This window comes from Arvicanthis niloticus, chromosome 8, assembly GCF_011762505.2.
Source record: "Arvicanthis niloticus isolate mArvNil1 chromosome 8, mArvNil1.pat.X, whole genome shotgun sequence".
Lineage (NCBI taxonomy): Eukaryota > Metazoa > Chordata > Mammalia > Rodentia > Muridae > Arvicanthis > Arvicanthis niloticus.
Window position 1 is genome coordinate 2,471,179 of NC_047665.1, and position 21,500 is coordinate 2,492,678.

General features: G+C 40.4%; 1 protein-coding gene across 1 annotated transcript in view; it reads right to left on the reverse strand.

The window, feature by feature from the left end:
• Window positions 1–324: 324 nt before the first annotated feature.
• The window catches only part of LOC117713736 (uncharacterized), a 37,832-nt gene continuing 16,656 nt past the window's right edge, over window positions 325–21,500 (reverse strand). Inside the window, exons 2-4 of the mRNA XM_076938879.1 lie at window positions 7,520–7,646; window positions 7,266–7,326; window positions 325–6,120 (exon numbers count right to left, since the gene is read on the reverse strand). Coding sequence (XP_076794994.1) covers window positions 5,208–6,120; window positions 7,266–7,326; window positions 7,520–7,646 — 1,101 coding nt within the window. The 3' untranslated portion in view covers window positions 325–5,207. The remainder of the gene's footprint in view (window positions 6,121–7,265; window positions 7,327–7,519; window positions 7,647–21,500) is intronic.

Sequence of the window (21,500 nt, forward strand, 5' to 3'; positions counted from 1 at the left end):
TGTGAATTCTAGAGAAAAAACCCAAGGAGGTTTTGACTACAAGTGATATCATTGTTCCTTATTTTGTTTAACATGTTTATATACCGCTGGTGTGTGACAGGCATAAGCCAGAACCTAAGTATAGAAATCAGAAAACATTTCTAGATAATATGGGTCTATCAGTGATTGATCTCAGGTCATCAGGGTCAGAGGCAACAGCTGTACCCAATGAGACAGTTGTGTGGCACTCATTTGTGGTTCTGGGAAAAGTGTTCTGAAGACGTGTTTCCACCTAAGCATGAAATAACATAATGTAAAAAAGACTTAGCAACATCATTTTCTTTTGAACATTAAATTTAGTACCAATGTTTCTATTTCCCTCCATTCTTATATGACAATATGTTTACAATCTATAAAGAAGACAGTGTTTTCTGGTGAAATGTTTGTTTCACCAAATCTTTTTTGATCATCTATGAAAAGACTCAGTGTGAAACACCTCTGGTGTGCAAGGTTGGCAAAATGATATTGATCATCCTAAAAAGATTGCCAAATGTAGATCACACAGAGTTGTCTTCCCATCTCTACATATCTTTAGGGGCCTAAAAGCCCATTATCACATCACACACATACAACACAAAACAGAACAAATAAATAAAATATATCTCATTGTTCTTGCATAATTAGCATGTCTAGATAACAGTAGATAGCAGGCAGTACTTCAAGAGGAACTGCAAATGGATAACAAATGGGGATATGAAGGAGCATGAATTGTCAAATCACACATACATCTTTACATGGTATCACTTCAAGCTATATTGTGAGATATATAGTTAATGGCTGATTGTTCTATGTGATTACATTTCTAAACACAGATGAATTTGGGTATACACACACATTAGATTCTTGAGGGACATGAGCACCTCCCTTGTGGGTAGAGTGTGGTGAAGGCACTCATCATAGAGTTTCAGGGTCCAGGATTCTAACAGGAGCTGACCCTATCCTGATCCACAAAGAATTCTGTTTCAGTAGCACTTAGGCCTGTACTCCTGTGTACCTAAAAATAATAAAGTCAACATGCAGCAAGCCAATAGACAACATCAAATTAAGTTCAGAGACACTTAGAGAAATTTCACTGAAATCAGGGATAAGAAAAAGATCTCTACTCTTGGTCTATGCAAGACAGTACTTGAGGTACTAGCTAGAACAAGAAGACAACAAAGGAGAACAAGGAGAAACAAACTGGAAAGAAAGAAGTCAAGTGTCCCTTCTCCAAGATGATATAATGGTATAAATATCTCACTCCTAAAATTCTTCCTGAGAATTCCTACAGCTGATAAACATCACCAAAGTGACTGAAAACAAACTGTCAATGAAATCAGTAGTACTAATTCATACAAACTATAAATATCCCAAGAAGAAAGTCAGGGAGATAACACCCTTCATAATTTTGACAAATAATACATCTTGGTATAACTTTGACTGAGTAATTAAAAGTTCTGTATCACAGGAACCTCATGTCCCTGAAGCAGGAAGCTGAAGAGGAAATCAGAAAATAGAAAGATCTCCCATGCACATGGATATGTAAGATTACCACAGTGAACACAGACACCATACCCAAAGAATTCACAACTTCAATGCAATTCCCATGAAAAGTCTAACAAAAATATTCACAAACATTGAAAGAGAAATGCTCACCTTCATATAGAAAACCAGGAAATCCAGTATAGTCTGAACAACTCTGAAAGAAAACACACTGTTCCTAACCTCAGGCTGTCCTAGAGAGCAAGAGTGAGAAAACCGCATGGTGTTGGGACAGAAACAGACAAGGTTACCAATGCACAACTATACACTCTTGCTTTTTGAAAAAGAAATCAAAACCATACAGTGAAAAAAAGATAAAATCATCTTTAACAATTATTGCTATTCTAACTGGATATCTACATGTAGAAGAATGCAACTAGATCCACATGTCTGACCCTGCACAAAACCCTAGTCATGTAGGATCAAGGACCTCAACATAACAGAAGATACATTATCTCTCATAGAAGAGAAAAGTGGTCAAGGAGACAATTTCCTGAGGAGAACAGCAATGGGTCAGGAATTAAGATAAGCAATTGATAAATGGGACCTCATGAAACTGAGAAACTTCTGGAAGGCAAAAGACACTGACAGTGGGACTAAACAGCAGCCTACAGATCGGGAGAGAATCTTCACTAACCCTTCATCTGACAGGGGGTTAATATTCAGCATTTCTAAAGAGCCCAGGAGGTTAGACAGCAAGAACCCAAATATCCCAATTAAAGTCTAGGGTACAGTGTTAATCAGAGAATTCTCAACAGAGGAACTGTAAATGATCAAGGAATACATAAATAAATGTTCAAAATCTTTACTCACCAGGAAAATTCAAACCAAAACAACTATGAGGATTAATCTTACAACCGTGGGAACTGCTAACATCAAAAACTCAAAAATAGCACATGCTGGAGAGAATGTGGAGCCAGGGAAACACTCTTCTGTTGAGACCCGTTCTGCCCCACGCTTGGGTCTTCGGGTCAGGGTCTAGCAAGAGAGTTGAAGAATGGAGACAAGACAGAGGGTCTGATCAAGTCTCGTCTTGTTTATTGTCTCTCATTTTCTCTCTTGTCTCTCCATTTCTCTCCATGTCTCTCTCTTTGAAGGGAAGTCCGGGGTATTTATTGTCAAGTTCCTTGCAGGTGTGGATATGACATATACCTTACAGGTGTGTAGGTGTGTATAACATGGATAGCACATGCACTGTGCGCCTTTCAGCTGTGGGCACTAAACAGCAAACAAGATATGTGGGATAAACAAGATGTTTATCAGAGTGTGCTTCAGCTGTTGTAGGCTGTTGAAAAACAAGTCTCATGTCAGGGTATATGGCTCAGGATGGATGCAAAGCTGATAGCTGCTTCTGCTACAAGTCGGCTCCCAACATTCTTCTATTGTTGGTGGGTTTGAAAACTTAAAGAACCACGTTGGGCGCCAAAATAATGATGAAGCCCAAGCTCAGAGTCCCTGTTCGGGCGCCAAAAGAATGTTAGGGTCCACACTAGCCCCACATTGGGGCTACCAAAATAAATGTTGCAGCCCAGGCAAAATGTTGAGGCCCAGGCCGACCCACGTTTGGGTGGCCACTGTATCCTGGCCCAAGCTGCTGCTCCGGTCTTCGGGTCGGGGTTCAGCAAGAGCGAGGGTGAGGGCAGACTCAAAGAATGGAGACCAGAGAGGATGTGATTCAATCCCATTTATTCTTCAGTCTCTCTTGCTCTAAGTGTCTCCTGTCTGATTCTCCCTCTATAGTCTGATTCTCTACTGTCTGCCTCTGCCTTTTATATGTCTTACTTCTAAGCCACGCCTCTAAGTTACACCTTTAATCATGCCCTTAGGTCTTGTTTCTAACTCTGATCTCTATACTTCTAAGTCATACTCTTAAGTCACACACCTTTAATCTCACATACCTTTAATCTCACACACCTTTAATCTCAAGGTATCTAAACCAAGATTATCGGAGTGTGCTCAGCTGTTGTAGGCTATTGTAATCCAAGTCACATGTCAGGGTATATGTCTCAAGATGGCTGCAAAGCTGATAGCCACTTTCTTCTAAAAGTCGGCCCCCAACAGGAAATCATTTTGTCAGTTTCTAAGAAAAGAGAATAGTTCTACCTCAAGACCCAGCTATATCACTCCTGGGGATATACCCCCAAAATGTTCAACTATACCACCAGGACACTTGGTCAACTACGTTAATAGTAGCTTTATTCATTATAGAGAAAAACAGAAAAAAAAAAACTTTTGAGTCCCTCAACTGAAGAGTGGTTAAGGAAAATGTCACTCAATTAAACAAGGAACAGTGAATCATTAACAACAAAGACATCATGCAGTCAAATAAATAGAATAAGAAAATCTCATCTTGAGTGGGATAAACCAAACACAAAAGTACATAAATGTTATGTACTGACTTATAAGTGGATGTTACAAATAATGTATAGAATAACCACAGTTAAATCCATAGACCCAAACAATGCAAATATATAACAGGGCCAAGGAAGGATGGTTGGATTTTTCTCATAAGATCTCAGTGGTGGGTAGTGGAAGGGAACTGGGTGGGAGAAGAAATGGGGAAGGAAGATGTGGGTGGGGGAAGGGAGGGGCAGGTGGAGAGAAAGCAGAGGGGATAATGAAAATTCTGGATGTAGGGATCCAGAAGAAATCTCAAGGACCTGCAAGACACCTGGGACAGGAGAAACCCCAAGGATGACTACTGCAAGGGTCTAGCTAAAACCCCTAGGAGTGGAAGATGTGGATCATGAATTGGCCACTTCCTGTAGCCACGCAGGACTCCCAGTGCAGAAATAAGGACATTGCATCACCAAAATTATATTCCATTTAATATCTGTCCTGTGTATAAGACAAACAGAAACGAGGGTAGATCAGAGGAGAGAGTGGCCAAACAACAACTGGCCCAAACTGAGACCCATTCCATATGGGGCAAAAACCAGTCCCTCATACTATTAATGACATCATGCTATGCTTGCAAATAGGATTGTAGCACACCTCACTTCTGAGAGGCTATAACAAACAGCTAACAGAAATAGATGCAGAGACAAACAGCCCAGCATTAGACAGAACCTGGCGAGTTGTGTGGAAGAGATCAGGGAAGAACTGAGGTTCCCAAAGAAGATAGAAAATCCACAGGAAGACCAACAGAATCTATTACCGTGGAATCTTTATGGCACCCAGATACTGACCAACCAAACATCCAAAGTGAGCATGAACAAGACCTAGGTGCCTCTCATATATGTACCAGATGTGCAGCTTGGTTTCCATATGGGTTTCCCAACCACTGGAGTGGTGGCTTTCCCTGAATTTGCCACCTGTGGACCCCATTCCCCTAACTGGGCCGCCATGTCTGGCCTCAGTGAGAGAATTTGTCTCAGTGAGAGGATGTGTCTACTTCTGTGAAAAGGCTCAGTCACATTGATGACATCTGTAGGGTTTCTCTCCTGTATGTCTTCTTTTAAGCTTCTGGAGGTTAGAGTTTAGAAAAAAGGCTTTAGCACATTCATTACATTTGTAGGGTCTCTCTCCAGTATGAATTCTTTTATGTATTTAAAGACTACTGTTTTGGTAAAGGCTTTCTCACACTGATTACATTTGTAGGGTTTCTTTCCAGGATGTGGTCTTTTATGCTTCTGGAGGTTACAGTGTTAGGAAAAGGCTTTATCACATTCACTACATTTGTAGGGTTTCTCTCCAGTATGAATTCTTTTATGCTTCTGGAGGTGACAATATTGGGAAAAGGCTTTATCACATTCATTACATTTGTATGGTCTCTCTCCTGTATGAATTCTTTTATGTATTTGAAGATGACTGTTTTGTGAAAAAGCTTTCTCACATTGATGACATTTGTAGGGTTTCTCTCCTGTATGTGTTCTTTTATGCTTCTGGAGGTGAGAGTGTTGGGAAAAGGCTTTCTCACATTCATTACATTTGTATGGTCTCTCTCCTGTATGAATTCTTTTATGTATTTGAAGATTACTCTTTTGGGAACAGGCTTTATCACATTCATTACATTTGTAGGGTTTCTCTTCAGTATGTGTATTTTTATGTTTCCTGAGACTATCTTGTTGCGAAAAGGCTTTATCACATTGATTACATTTGTAGGGTTTTTCCCCTGTATGAATTCTTTCATGTTTCTGGAGGTTATAATGTTTGGAAAAGGCTTTCTCACATTGATTACATTTGTAAGATTTCTCTCCAGTATGAATCCTTTCATGCATGTGAAGACTCGAGGGATGTAAGAAGGCTTCATCACATTCATTATATTTGAAGGATTTGTCTCCACTATGAATTCTTTCATGACTTTTAAGATGACTGTGTTTCGCAAAAGCTTTACCACGTTGATTACATTCATAGGGTTTCTGTCCAATTTGTGTGCTTTTACTTAGTTGGCTACTTGTGTAAGGTGCAAAGGCTTCGACACACTGAATAACTTCATAAGTTGTCTTTTCTGTATGAAAACTTTCATCTCTTTGAGCACGACTGGGAGCATGTAAAGCAAAGGCTTTACCACACTGTGTATATTCAGAGGGTTTCTCTGCACTCTGACTTCTTTCATGCCTGAGAAGAAAATTGGCACATGTGAAAGCTTTACCACACTGATAAATACTTTTGTCTGTAAGAATTAATGGTACTATTTGTCTAAATATAAAGAGGAATCACACCTTAAGATTTTATCGCTTTGTTTACATTCATGCTATTCCCTTCATTATGGGTTGTTTTTCACTTTCAAAGATACCTGAGATTCTATGAGCATTCATTATACGGCTCAGCTTTACATATTCTTTTTGAATCAAAGGTTTTTCTCACACTTGATAAAAAGTGGAAGAATTCAGAGCTTTAACACACTGACTGTATTCCAATTGTTACTATACCATGCATCATATTATATTTGCAAAATGAATCAGGAGAAATGGTAGCATATCTACACTCCTAATATGTAAAGAGTTTTCTACAGAATGAGGTTGCTGATGTATTGCTAATGAAATTGGAAAAGCAATTAAATGCAAACTTGTATCACATTCAAAATGTCTACACTAACTGCTATCCACTGTATATTGTCTACTTTTATCAGAGACAGAGATACAAATATATAGAGAGACATAATTTCCTAAATATCCCCTTTATGTATTTTATATATTTTGTATCTATTATGATATATAATATACTTATGAAAGGAAGACTAACAAAAAAAATTTTGAACACTGAATTCATTGATTTTTTTGTTCCTCATAGACATGTGATGTAGGGATCAAGGTTACTGCACAACATCCTTGATACCTCCAAGAAGCTGCCATCTTTAGAAACTTAGTAATGTCTCTACTAATAAATGAGTAACGTGAGCTTTACTATAGACTCTTTGCTTCTTAGAAGCTTTTGGACATATATTTATCAGCTATTCAATGTGTATAGCTTTTACACAATGAGCAGAAACTGACTGCCAGTTGTACAGTGTTTCTCTGATAGGGCTATGTTTCAAATGCAGATATACACTGAGGCATTGTTTCCATGCCCTCTTTCTTAAATGAATGCCTTGAAAAACAAATCAGATACAGGGCACTGAGGACATGGTTTTGTTACAATGTAACCATCATCAATACACTTAAAGCTGTGCTCATTTACACTGTTGCTTTTCCTTAAAACTTTCAGCACATTTTTAAATTTATTCAAAGGCATATTTGTAGGAGGTTACACATGAAAATTACCTTCTGAGTCTTCTAGATCTTTGACAATGTTTTTCCAAATTTTGGTCTTCCAAATTAAATCCTAAAATAGAGTAACAGAACATGTATGTATGCACATTGTGTAAAGTGTAAGTTACTATCTTCAGTGAACCATTGAGTCATGCATGACTTCTAAACCAAATTCTGCATCCATGTCAACTGAATTACAGAAGTGCATCAAAAGAAAGAAACTGTTTTCTCCAATTTTAATCAGGAAAGGGAATTCACAGTCTTACCTATAGCACTGAGGTTCCTGTAGGTTTCCAGCATGACATCTTTGTAGAGCTTCTTCTGGGAAGGATCCAGCAAAGCCCACTCTTCCTGAGTGAAGTTCACATGCACGTCCTCATAAGTCACTGCATTCTAGAATATCCCATACATGAGTACAAAAGAAAGCACAACAGAGACAACACTGGTCATGTCTTCTTCATAGACAATGTATTCCTATAATTTTGGGGCCTGCCCCTCTTAATTTCCTGACACTGAAGTTCTACTGTAGCTACCAAGTCATATTACAAGGAAACTTAATAAAGAGGTTCACCCCTGTCATTTTTTGGCCCTTTGAATAGGATCCAGCCTTTCTAGAGAAATGTTAATCACAGACAAGCTCTACAAGATAATAGTGCTAACCACATTTCAAAGAAATTGTATGTGGGTCGGTGGTGACACATGCCTTTCATCCCAGCACTTGGGAGGCAGAGGCAGGCAGATTTCTGAGTTCGAGGCCAGCTTGGTCTATAGAGTGAGTTCCAGAACAGCCATGGCTACACAGAGAAACCCTGTCTCGAAAAACAAACAAACAAACAAAAAAACAAAGAAAAAAAGAAAGAAAGAAAGAAAGAAAGAAAGAAAGAAATTGTATCAACATTAACAATTACTGACTATAAAAATCAATAACCAAACTGGGTCTATTGGCTTAAGCCTTTAACACTACAGTCAGAATACAGAGGCAGAAAGTATCACACTGAGTCAGAGATACAATGAGTTCTAGCACAGCCAAAGGTGTATAGTAATACCCTGTATCTCCTGCCGGAATTAACTAACCAAACTGGAAACATAGAAAGAACACATAGGGTTTTCCTTAAGTTCTAACTTTTAGTAAAGATGTTATTTATTAATTTATGTATATGATGAGTACACTGTAGCTTTCTTAAAGCACACCAGAAGAGGGCATCAGATCCCATTACAGATACTTGTGAGCCACCATGTAGTTGCTGGGAACTGAACTCAGTACCTTTGGAAGAGCAATCACTGCTATTAACCGCTGAACCATTTCTCCAGCACTTTACTTTAAGTCTTAAGAGAGTGATACAAACAATCCAGTTGTGTATTCATCTTCCAGAAACCTGAGGTACACTGACTGGTTCAAACTATAACATTAATAAGACATGACCGAAGGGAATATATGTTTAAACAGTTACAATTGGATATAAGAAAATATTGCCACTGTTAATGTTGATGAGATTGTAAACAACACAGGGCAGGAGATATACCTCAGCAGTAAAGTGTAGGGCATGGCTCTGATGCTCTGATTGGGAAACTGGCTGTAAAGTCTGAAGGTCCTTGTCTCTAATTGTTTCTTGATTGATCAATACAGCTGCAAGCAGCCAATGGATGAGTGGAAGAGGCGGGACTTCCAGATTCCCTAACATGGGACAAACTAAAGAGGGATCTAATCAAACAATATTGTCCACTGAGAACAGGGTGATCTCACCAACATTACTGACCATGCATACAGTGGTTTGTGACTGATATCATCATCCCCCTGTGGTAGGAACTGTTGGAATCTCAGGATGAGAGACATCCTCTCTCCAAAGAACATAGGCCCAGACCATTACCAGCTCTCCCAAGCACATGCCTGCTTTCAAAGGAGATCTGTTTCTTATTTTTGATAAATACCTCAAGGCCTTGGGGAAAAGCCCCAGGTCCTACACCCCAGGCCATGACAGGCTCTGCCAAGCATGTTGCTGGGTTTGAGATGGAGCTATGTCATTCTCTATCCATGAAGGCCTCAGGGAAAGCCTTGTTAGAGCAGACCAGTCCTCACCACAAAAGTGTTTTTCCTATTCTAATGGTTTCACAGGCTGTTTTGCCCATGTGGCAGAACTTTGCTTTCTTAAAGAAGAAAAACGAGCCTTTATGACATACCTGGTCCTAATGTGTTGTTTGTGACCCAGCACGGTTGTCTCCATAGTTATGTTTTGGACCTACATTTTCTGACAATCCCGGTGAACAAACATGTGTATCCTAGCATCCTGATCTCCTAGACTCTCCCTTACCATGCTACTACCTGTAGGTGTTTTAGAGACAGTCCCTCCCTCAGCTGAAGTCTACTCACTGTGACTCAGTATCTTTCAAACTTTGGAAAATCCTTTACATCATAGGTTGTACTGTTTTCTTCACAGCTTAAATTTGGAGTGCTACACAGTGCGTGAGATGGCATTCACAACTGCCACAAAATTAAATCCAAATGGATCCTAAATGGCCAGGGCAAAATGTCTATCTAGAAGACACCAGAAAAGAGGCCTTTCCGATCTTGGCATCCTGCTAAGGATGTTTCTACATGCAAGCCCTTGCTCCAAGCAGTTTATGCAGATGCAGCTCCTGCAATAAAGTTATTCAGCTGCTACTGCTGAGTACATCTAGTGGCTAAGACCACATGGAACCTCACAGATGCCTGCTAGTGTCCAACTCCCCCAGGGGAGGGCGGACCACCCGGACTCCAGCTTCTCAGACCACCTCTCCTTCAGGTTAGGGGCAGTTTTCTCATGCTCACCATGTTGCGATTAATAGCTCAGCCCATCAGCAATCCACTAAGGCACCCAGCAGCAGAAGTCAAACCACATCACAGCTACCACTCAAGGCTGCTTGCTCAGCAATGAAGCTCAAATGGAAGCACAGGGCAAAGAAAGGAGAAGTACCCTCCAATTCTGAGTGGAAAGATTCCTTGGAGGCCCTGATTGGCCAATGAGTCTTGACTGACATGATTATTTCCTTAGGGTTAGAGTGTGCTGAACCTGAAGCACTGACCAAAGCACCTAGAAGAACCCTCCTCTTCTTCTGATTGGAAATTGTTCTTGGAGGCCCTGATTGGCCTGGGAATCTCGAGTGACATGAACACCTAGTTCCCCTAGGATTAGAGTGTCCTGAAGTCACACAGTAAAGAATTTCCTGGCCCAGGTCCTAATGCAGAACCTGACTCTTTTCAGATCTGCAAGATTTTTGTTTCAGTATCACTTGTGCCTGTCCTCCAATAAGCTATCTTTCTGTCTTTCAGCACTCTGCAGAAATTTCTCACTACTCCTTCTCCCGGTCCTCCTGCTGTTGCTCATTTTCCTCTTCTTCCTCCTCCTCCTCCTCTTGCTTCAATCAAGGTAGATTCCTTGCACAGACCAGGATTCACCTTGGAGCAGAGTAAACTATATGCCTCATAGGCATTAGGTCTCCAAGGATATTAACAACTAAATAGAGATTTTAGGACACAAGACAGGATATTTCTTTTTGTGATTTTACACTGATGTCAGGAAAACCAGACTTAATATTCACCTACTAGGTATTGAAATGATCTGAAAATCACTGAAGGAGGATCCTAGATTCAGATAGTATGCAAAAACAAAAAGCCCTTAGTCTGCAGAAACAACTAGTAGGTGGGTCTCAACCATTCTCTGAAATGGCGATCTCAGAGAGAGTCACACAGATTTTCTTATAGGGAACAGGTGGAACTCTCTAGAAGAATTAGGTAACCTAAAATTTCATTTGTGGATGCTAGGGGATCACAGGTTGTCAGTGGTCTGAATTCCTAAGTCATGAACGTTTAAGTATATGATGATATAGAGCTGCCAAGTCCAGGGCGGCTGACTCTGAGATATTTCCCATTTTTGTAGTTGTCCCTAGGCTGTTCTCTAAGAGGAGGGTAAGGACCTTGTTCTGGACTTTATGGTCTGTTGCTAGAGCTGGTGTCTTATGACTTGGTTCCTGGGGCTCATGGTTGACTCCTTAAGATAGTGCCTTATGGCCCAACAGGCCTGGAACTCCAAATGGAGACATATGAGGTTTATCTTGACCTTTTCATATGGTTCTTCAGACAACCCTGGGAGAAAATCTGGAAAAGGATGGATACTCCACATACTATTGCTTGTTGTCTACCTCACAGCTCCCTCCTGCTGCATCAATGAGAATCCTGGAATGATCCCACAAGGGACCTCCTACTCTAGCTACTGACAGTTGGCTCTTCCCAGAATCCATCACTATCTAGGGTCACCCAGCTGGGCCTCAGGACTGCAGCAGCATCCCTACTGGATGTGAAGAGATCAAATGACTCAGACAGCACAGGCCTACCCAGCTCTGCACTTCCACAATAGGGGTAGACAAGGCCTGAGTCTGGGAAGTCTGTAGTTATGAAAAAATTCTTTCAGTCTCGCAGAGCAAGTCTGCTTCATCAATCAAGGAACAGGGTACATTGTGTGTACATTCTATTCAACACCTACAGTCCATTTCAGCCATCAGTTTGCCTCATAGCTGAGACAACCTGCAGCTAAACATAGTTCACATTCAAACAGTAACCACTGTTCAAGTAAAAATAGCTCTTCAATGAAAAACATTGAGATGTCTATGGAGGGATTTTGAGGCAGAAGACAGATGGTGGAAATGTGATAAATATAATTGAAAAATATTGTTTTAAAAGTTGCAATGGGCTTGATGACACTCTGCTCCAGAGAGAATGGCTTTGTATTATAGCACAGCAAGTATTATTCAAGCCTATACTCTCAGGAGAATCATCTTAAAACCTCAAAGAACAAAACAAAACAAAAAATGTCCTGTTAAGCAGCAAAACATCCTATTACATAGATCTTCTGGTTGGTAGGAATAGTATAACTACGGTAATTTGGTGAGTTCATTTTTAGAAAGATTTCTTTATTTTATGTGAATACCCTGTAGCTGTCTTCACACTCACCAGAAGAGGGCATCAGATCCCATTACAGATGGTTGTAAGCCACCATGTGGTTGCTGGGATTTGAACTCAAGACCTCTGGAAGAGCAGACAGAGCTTTTTACTGCTGAGCCATCTCTCCAGCCCAGTAATTTCACTTTTTAATCCAGATTATTGATTTTCTGTTGTTGGACCCAAAGATGGGCTAGTCAAGACACTTATCAATCATCTAACATTGAGTACCTCACTGTTCATTGCTAATACTAAATACTGTCAAAGCAGGGAATTTATAAACTTCTTTGGCTCTGTCCTTTTCTTCACTGTGACTACACACAGTTCCAAGTTGGTCACAGAATTCAATTCTTTTACAGGTACAGCTTCATTTGCGAGTGCAGACAAAAAGCAGAAGTTACAGGACACACATTCACTGGTCTATTTTTCCATTCAATGAATTGTCAAAGACAAGCCTGTGGACATGATGACTTCCCAGCATGTGCCATCAGAGATAGGATTGGACATTTAAATTAATTCTAAATTACAGAGTATGATCCAGCCTATGGCACAAGAGATATTGCCCTAAAAATAAATAATTAGCAGCACTTTTGAAAAAGGAAAAGAAAATTTGAATAACTGGGAAGTATTGGAGAATGAAAATAATTATGAGACAACACCATAGATGCATGCTTCACATGCTTTCCCTCTTACTGTAATGGAAAGTTGACTACATGGCTACAACAAGTAATTTTAAAACTGAGTGGTGGTGCAGGCTGTTCATTTAAGAATTTAGCTAGCTTAATCAAGAGGACAGTAAGTTTTGGCCCTCAGGAGCAACAACTGGGATCAAGGACACCTGAGTGTAAGTGAGAGAGCTTTTCTCAGAACCATCTTTCTAGGCTGGAAGTACAGGTGCTGTAGCATTAATATGTGTTTGATAAGGAGATCACTGCACAAAACTAAGTCATTATTTTAAAATATATCTTTCAAAAGAGTATGTATTCAGCTCAAAGAAAAACCAACCAAATATGAAGCCCAGGAGGGAAGACCAAAATGTGGATGTTTCAGTGCTTCTTAGAAGGGTGAACAAAATACTCACAGGAGGACATATGGAATCAAGTGTGGAGCAGAGACTGAGGAGAGGCCATCCAGAGACTGCCCCACCTGGGGATCAATCCATATACAGCCACCAAACCTGGATGCTATTGTGGATGCTCAGAAGTGCTTGGTCTTGGAAGCCTGATATGGCTGCCTCCTGAGAGGCTTGGCCAGAGCCTGAACAATACAGAGGCAGATGCTTGCAGCCAACCATTCCAATGAGCTTGGAGCCCAGATGGAGGAGTCGAAGAAGGGACTGAAGGAGCTGGGGTGTTTTGTATCCCCTTGAGGGAGCAACAGTGTCAACTGATCAGAGTCCTCGTAGCCTCTGGACAGTGGACCTCCTACCAAAGCATAACATGGATAGACAAATGGCTCCAATTGCATATGTGACAGAGGATGGCCTTGTTGGACATCAGTGGGAGGAGAGGCCCTTGGGCAAGAGGGTCTTTGATGCCCCAGTATAGGGGAAGGCCAGAAAGAGAAGACGGGACTGGGTGGGTATCAATGCACAATTCTCACATGTGCAAATGACACATAGTACATATAGAATGTATACATACTTTTCTTATCTGAACAGCTCTGCTGAGCTACTCTAACCTCAAAATATAGCAGCTTTTCTTCCTGAGGAAGCTGGGTCAGAGGAAGGCAATAGATGCTTCAATGCAGGACAAGAAAGAATTACATTTCAGTTAGCCCTGACTGCTCTGTTTCTCAGAACAGTGACCTCACTGTGGAGAATTCCAGTTTTCTGAGCTATTCTTTTTAAATGTTACTTCATATGCATTGCTATTTTGCCTGCATATATCTGTGCACAGTACATGCTGTGACCAGAAGGGGGCAGCAGATACTTCACAATTACAGTTAGCAACCAAGTAGTTTTTGGAATGGGACTCCTGGTCTATTATAACAATGCCCAGTTTATCCCTAACTGCTAGGCTATCTATATAGCGACAATATATACAAAATATATTTTTGTACATGTTAAGTAAATTATATTGCATTACTTTCACCCTTTTAAAATTTCCTTTATCCATTCCCAAATTCTTTCATATTTCTTGTTAATTATGAAATATGCATAAATATGTGAATAAAACTAGATGTGTACACTTCTGTTGAGTGTGTCCATGGTTTCAGGGATGAAGACTTTCCACTGAATATGTCATTAGGGAGCTCAAAACAGCCCGACGATAAATGATTCACTTGTGGAAGAATCAGACCCTGAAGTGACCTAGGCTATCTTGGCAAAAAAGCATGAATGTTGGTGACCGCACTGCCCCATGCTTTGGGGCTACTATGTTGCTGTCCACACTGTCCCACGCTGTGGAGCTAAGTGCTCTAGTCAAGAGAAAGAGTGGGGATGGAGGGGCAAGAGACCCGAAGAATGGAGACAAGCCAGAGGGTCTGTAGTCAAGTCTCGTTTACTGTCTCCCATAGACTATATTCACACCTCCTATTCACCTCCTATTGACCTCCTATTGACTTCTCCTATTGACCCTACTACAAGGAAATCCTGGGTATTTATAAGCACAAGCAGGAGAACACAGATGAAGACATTTTACCACGTTCACCATGCAGCTGGAGTCACTAAACAGTAAAACAAGCTATGTGGGATAAACAAGATGTTTGTCAGAGTGTGCTTCAGCTGTTGTAGGCTGTTGAAAAACAAGTCTCTATCAGGGTGCATGGTTCGAGATGGCTGCAAAGTTGATAGCTGCCTTCTAGCCGCTTTCTGCTTAAAGTCGGCTCCCAACAGGTCCCCCATTTTAAATTTTTTTCAAAAAAGAAGGCTGGGAAAACGTATGGAAACCATGCCTGCCTTAGGTCGGAACAAATGACCCCAGTCTCCCTTAAGATGGTGAGGCCTCCCAGTTAGGGGCAAGGGTCTTGAAATGTTCTCTTACCCGTCATTGACTATCCTGCTTAGCTTGTAAGTTAGGGGTTAATCCTCATCAGTCTTGATGACAGAGGTTTCAGAGTCCCCTGCTTCCAGCCTGTAATACTGGACTTGTATGGGTTTCATTTGAATAGCATCTATCTGTTGCCATACAAAAGCCATCAGTTTGTTGAACAGCATGAACCCAAGAGACAAGAGACTTAATGCCTAAATAGTTGGTATAAAAACAACACTCTTTAAGGCAATACACAACTTCTCCTGTTGGAGAAGTAAAAGGTCTAAGCCTTGTACCCACCAATTTTCAATAGAAGAAATTATACCAATGAAATCTTTGAATTTGCATCAGCTTAGTAACAATTATACAGATTTCTACCTATAGGTTATGGCTGTGTAATCAATTTTAGCTCTTCCTCCCTGTTCCAATAAAACCATTACTTTTCCCTAGAAAGACAGCCTAATATTAACCACCTCAGTCCCTAAGTCCAGGGAATTGGGGCACCGACTCTTCATTAACTTCTTCAAGCTGAATATGGGCATTGAGATATTAGAAGAGGAATGAGGGGAAGGGTAAATTGATAAGCCTCTGACGTCTGTCTTAACTGCATCCAGCTGGAAGTCCAGGGCATCAGTGAACATGTAGGTGACAAGAGGATTCATTCACCAAAGCTGTGTATTCTGTAATATACAAATCTCAAAAAAAATTTTAGTATCAAGATATTTTGTTTGATTCTCTGGAATCTAGTCTTCTGGAGGCCTACCTCTGTCATGTCTGATCCATATACTTCTGGAAGATATAACTACTACCTTTATGACCTCTTCAGAAAACACATACAAAAACCTTTTTTTTTTTTCTCCAAACCAGCCTTTCCTTAAGCCAGTAACCAGAAAAACCTTTACATTGAGTTTTTATCCAGAGGAAAAATCTAACTATACAACTCAGAATCACACCCATTTTGAAAGTTAAATCAACCTAATACAACTGATTAACACTATCTTTCTGTTCAGCTCTCTGCCTAGAGCAACCTTCTATTTATTTACTTATCTGTTTGGCTCTCTTGACTCAGAGAAGCCTGTAATTTACTCCTCGAGTCTTTAAAGCCTTTTTCATCTGTTTCTGCTCACTTATTTTTTGCCCCATTTTCATTACTATAACTTACTGGTCTCGCTGCAATCACCTTTGCTTCACTTCTTAATTCAGCCAGCTCTGTCAGTTGACTGGTTCTCCAGCACAGGAACGAGGATGGCCGCTTCCAATTCCCATGGTGTCCTTCACTGTATCCTGCTTACTGGAGCTCCAATGTTGAGGCTCTGTCAGTCAACAGGTTCTCCAGCGCAGGAGCGAGGATGGCCGCTTCCAATTCCTGCAGTGTCCTTCATTGTCTCCTGCTTACTGGAGCCCCACGTTAGGCGCCACTAATGTTGGTGACCGCACTGCCCCATGCTTTGGGGCTACTATGTTGCTGTCCACACTGCCTCCATGCACATGAAGAATAGAAAACTTAGTGAACTATATACCTCAGCTAACACTAAATGTTTCCATGGCTCTGAATTTCTGGAGCTGCAGGGAAGACCATGGATATTGGCCAGAGGCAATCACAGTCTGCCTTGCTAACTGTAACAGACATTATGATAAAGAAAAAGCAATATTAATCTTAGTTTGATAGACAGGGCAGTTTCGGGCAGCATGGATGAATTTCATGGGAGACTTCTGTCACTAGAGTCAGGACTTCATTCTGCTTAGTTCCTACATTAACCAGACAGACTCAGCCACTCATCCTCAATAAGCCAATTTTTTTTTAATGTTAAGATTTTATTCCTGTAATAGATTCTAAGAAGAAATTGAGCATCCTTGGAGTTACTCCAGTTGTGTGGTGACAGCCACTAGGCAAGAATTGCCTCTCTCCATCTACAGACAAATTACTGTCCAGAAAAGGACACACATGCAGAATAGTCGACTGATTATATCTGCCAAGACAGAGTAATCAGCCCTTAATAATCCTGCATCACTAAGGTCTGTCAGATGATTCTGGGCCAGAAGGCTGAAGATTTGATGCTCCAACGTTCGGTAGTATAGGGGCTTTTCAGGTGTTCAGCGGTCTCTATTAATTGGCTAAGTTTTAGAAGTTATGTTTAGTGCTTCCCATAACTTCAGTTAACTCAGTCATTCTGGATTTCTGATGGGGTTGAAGACCTATAGTCTCATAGCCAATCCTGGCTATTTACTTTGAGAGAAAAGATCTGAGTAGATGGTTTTCAGCTGACATTCATTCTAAAGCCAAAAAAGCCAGGATCAAAAGTAAGTGTTTTAGTTAGAAGAGATGACAGAGGTTCTGGTTAGTCAACAAAATGATGGACTGGGTATTAGGACTATCTTGTACCTCACTGGTACAATTAGGAATAAGTATGCTCTAATTGTATTTTGAGAGAAAAGTTTTACTTTAACAGGAAGAGTGATATGTAGGAGGAGCTAAGTGGGAAGGAGTACTGAGAGGAAGAGATGGAGCAAGGAGAGAAGATGAAGAAGAGGAGAAGCTAGGTGATGAGAGAGAAAAAGAGAGAGGGGGCATGAAGGCAGATGTACACGTCTCCACCAGTCAAAGATAGTTTTTATATCTAGGTTGGGTATTGGGTTACGCTTCTGATTGAGCATTACCAAACTTATAAATCGTTTGATTAACATTTTAAAAAATCGAATAAAAGCAAAAAAGGAAAGGGGGGCAGCATGGGACAGGGGTGTTCTAGGGAGGGGAAATGTGGAAAGAGGATGGCATCTTAAATGTAAATAAAATATAAAATAAAATTAAAAAAATTAAATACACAGAAAAAAGATTTTATTTACAAAGCTTTTCCTTGTTGTACAGAAAGTAAAAATGTTGTTACAATCGCAGTGTAACTGGCAGCCAGGATGGTCAACTCACCAATCACAGTGGTCACAATACAGCAAGAGTCTTACACGAAAACTAACAATGTTTACAATTTTGTTGGGGCGAACTCCCCAGGCTTGGTGGTGGATTACCAAGGGGCTAAACGGAGGAAGGCGGAATGTCGTGGGAACTATTCTTTGGCTCTTTGGGTGGGGGTGTCCTGGGGCTTGTATCACAGCTACCTTTGTAAAACAGCTACCAAATCCATGAGCAGTCCAACCAGTACTCAACAGTTCTGTTTCTTGCAGGTTGTTTTGGGTCTTAATCACCTTCTCCTTCGTCATCTGTTTCTCGCTTTCTCTTTTCACCTTTCCCACTTTCTTCCTCCTCTTCAGTCTCATCATCCTCATCCTCTTCATCTTCATCCTCTTCTTCCTCAACATCTTCATCTTCTTCCTCTTCATCCTCTCCTTCTTCGTCTTCTTCCTCTTTGTCCACTCCATCCACCTCTCCATCTGAGTAGGGGCTTCCTCTACACTATCCACCTCCACATGGGAGTCAGGTGCTTCCTGGTCCTCTCAGTCATAGCCATCCAGATAGGACAGCTGGGGCAGGAGCCTGAAGATAGTCTCTCAGTAATCACTCCAGTTAGTGACCTCACAGCCGAACAGATCCAGGCTTTTCAGCCAATTAAAAGAACTGATTTGCTCAGCTGTGACACACTAGTAATAACCTTCCTAATGATGTATTATTCCATCTAGGAAGTCAGCCCCTTATTTTTTAACACTGCCCTACTCAATATCCCAGGTCATGGGCAGAATGAGAAGGATTTGAGGGTAAAATATCACAAAAATCTGTAGCTTAATTTCTTATGAAATCTGTTTTCTACTGAAATCCAATGACATTGATTTCCTTTGTATGTATTACTCTTAACATGCCAATCTTCAGGGTTCTATGAGGACAGCTAATTAAGATAAATATAGACTTCAATGCTTTATGCCATCTAAAGATCCTATATTTTCAATATAAATGCAAATGACAACATTCCCAGTTTCTGTCCAGAAGCAAATTCATATTTTACTTAGCATTTTATTTTTGTAACTTGCATATTAGAATTGTTATGATTAAAACCTAAAACCAAGTATCAAGTAACAAACAGCTTGATCTGGCTGGTTCTTACATACCTCACTCCACTGATCTACCTGTCTGTCAGTGTACCAGTTCCATGCAGTTTTTATCACTATTGCTCCGTGCTACAGCTTGAGGTCAAGGATATTGATTCTCCCAGAACTTCTTTTATTGTGGAGCATAGTTTTCTGCTATCCTGTTTTTTTGTTATTCTAAGTGAATTTGCATATTGCTCTTTCTAACTCTATGAAGAATTGAGTGGGAATTTTGATGGGGACTACATTGAATCTGGAGATTGCATTTGGCTAGATGGCCATTTTTACTAAATTAAGCCTGCCAATCCATGAGTATGGGAGATTTTTCCATCTTCTGAGATCTTTGATTTCTTTCTTCAGAGACTTGAAGGTCTAACCATACAGATATTTCACTTGCTTGGTTAGTGTCACACCAAGGTATTTTATACTATTTATGACTATTGTGAAGGGTATCATTTCCTTAATTTCTATCTCAGCCTGTTTATCATTTGAGTAGAGGAAGGCTACTGATTTGTTTGAGTTAATTTTATATCCAGCCACTTTGCTGAAGTTGTTTATCAGGTTCAGGAGTTCACTGGTGAAATTCTGGGGGTCACTTAAGTGTAGTATAATATCATCTGCAAATAGTGGTATTTTGACTACTTCCTTTCCAATTTGTATCCTTTGACCTACTTTTGTTGTCCAATTTCTCTGGCTAGGACACTGAGTACTATATTGAATAGGTAGGGAGAGCATGGGCAGCCTTGTCCAGTCCCTGATTTTACTGGGATTGCTTCAAGTTTCTCTCTGTTTATTTTGATGTTGGCTACTGCTTTGCTGCAAATTGCTTTTACAATGTTTAGGTATGGGCCTTAAATTCCTGATCTTTTCAAGGCTTTTACCAAGAAGGGGTGTTGAATTTTGTCAAATGCTTTCTCAGCATCTAATGAGATGATCATGTGGGGTTTTTTCTTTTGACTTTGTTTATATAATGGATCAACGGAATGGAATTGAAGACCCAAAAATACAGCCACACATCTATGGTCATTTGATCTTTGACAAAGAAGCCAAAACTACCCAGTGGAAAAAACACAGCATTTTCAACAAAAAGTGCTGGCTCAACTGGTATTCATCATGTAGAAGAATGCACATAGATCTATTCTTTTTCTACTTGTACAAAGATCAAGTCCAACTGGATCAAAGACTTACCCTTAAAACCAGATATGTTGAAACTAATAGAAGAGAAAGTGGGGAAGAGTTTCGAACACATGGGCACAGGGCAACATTTCCTGAATAGAACACCAATGGTTTATGCTCTAAGACCAACAATAGACAAATGGGACCTCATAAAATTGCAAAGCTTTTGTAAGGCAAAGGACACTGTCAATAGGGCAAAATGGCAACCAACAGATTGGGAAAGATCTTAACCAAACCTACATCTGATAGAGGGCTCATACTCAACATATACAAAGAACTCAAAAAGACAAACTCCAGAGAATGAAATAACCCTATGAAAAATGGTGTACAAAGCTTTTTGACAGGGACAGCAGGAAGACAAGATGTAGCTACAAGTGACTCCTGGTTTAGATGGGGAGCACCAGGACTCACCACCAGAGGATTTAGATTTAATATGGCTTACAAGATTATGATTCTAGTTGTTGTGCCCATCGACTGAGTTACCATTGATTCTGAACTAAGTTTGTGTGGTGGTTTCCTTCACATGGCAGCTCAACTGGGTTCCGGAGAAAAAGACTCTTCAGTGAGAAACTGGTCACGGCCCTATGTTATGAATACTGCTGGAGAAGAGTAATCTAAACTTCATTTTTTAATCTATAATAATGACCACCCTGACAAGAAATGCCCACGAGTGAAATAGTGGCATGAATGTTGTGAAAGTAATCAACCACATTTTAATAGGGTCTAAAGCTTGCTCCATAGATGAAACCCATACCTGCCACTGTTGACATGGTTGAGAATCTACGGTTGGATATGTCATTGGCCTGAGGGAGAACTCAACACTATTATTGTGCCAAATGGACACAGTATGAAAATGATACCTGAAGGCTTGTTGTTATGCTTGGAGATCACAATATCATTTGGCTCTCATCAGAGAAGCTTTCTTTTGAAGCAGATGGCAATTAATATTGAGACCCTCAGCTTGTGAACAAGAATAGATGAGAAAGTACAGTGCTCAGTCCCCAGTGGGATATCCACACCCCTCCCTGAAAGTCTTGGCATCTTCACAGAAGAAGGCTCAGAAAGTCTGAAGAGCCAGAGGTGATGGATAACTGC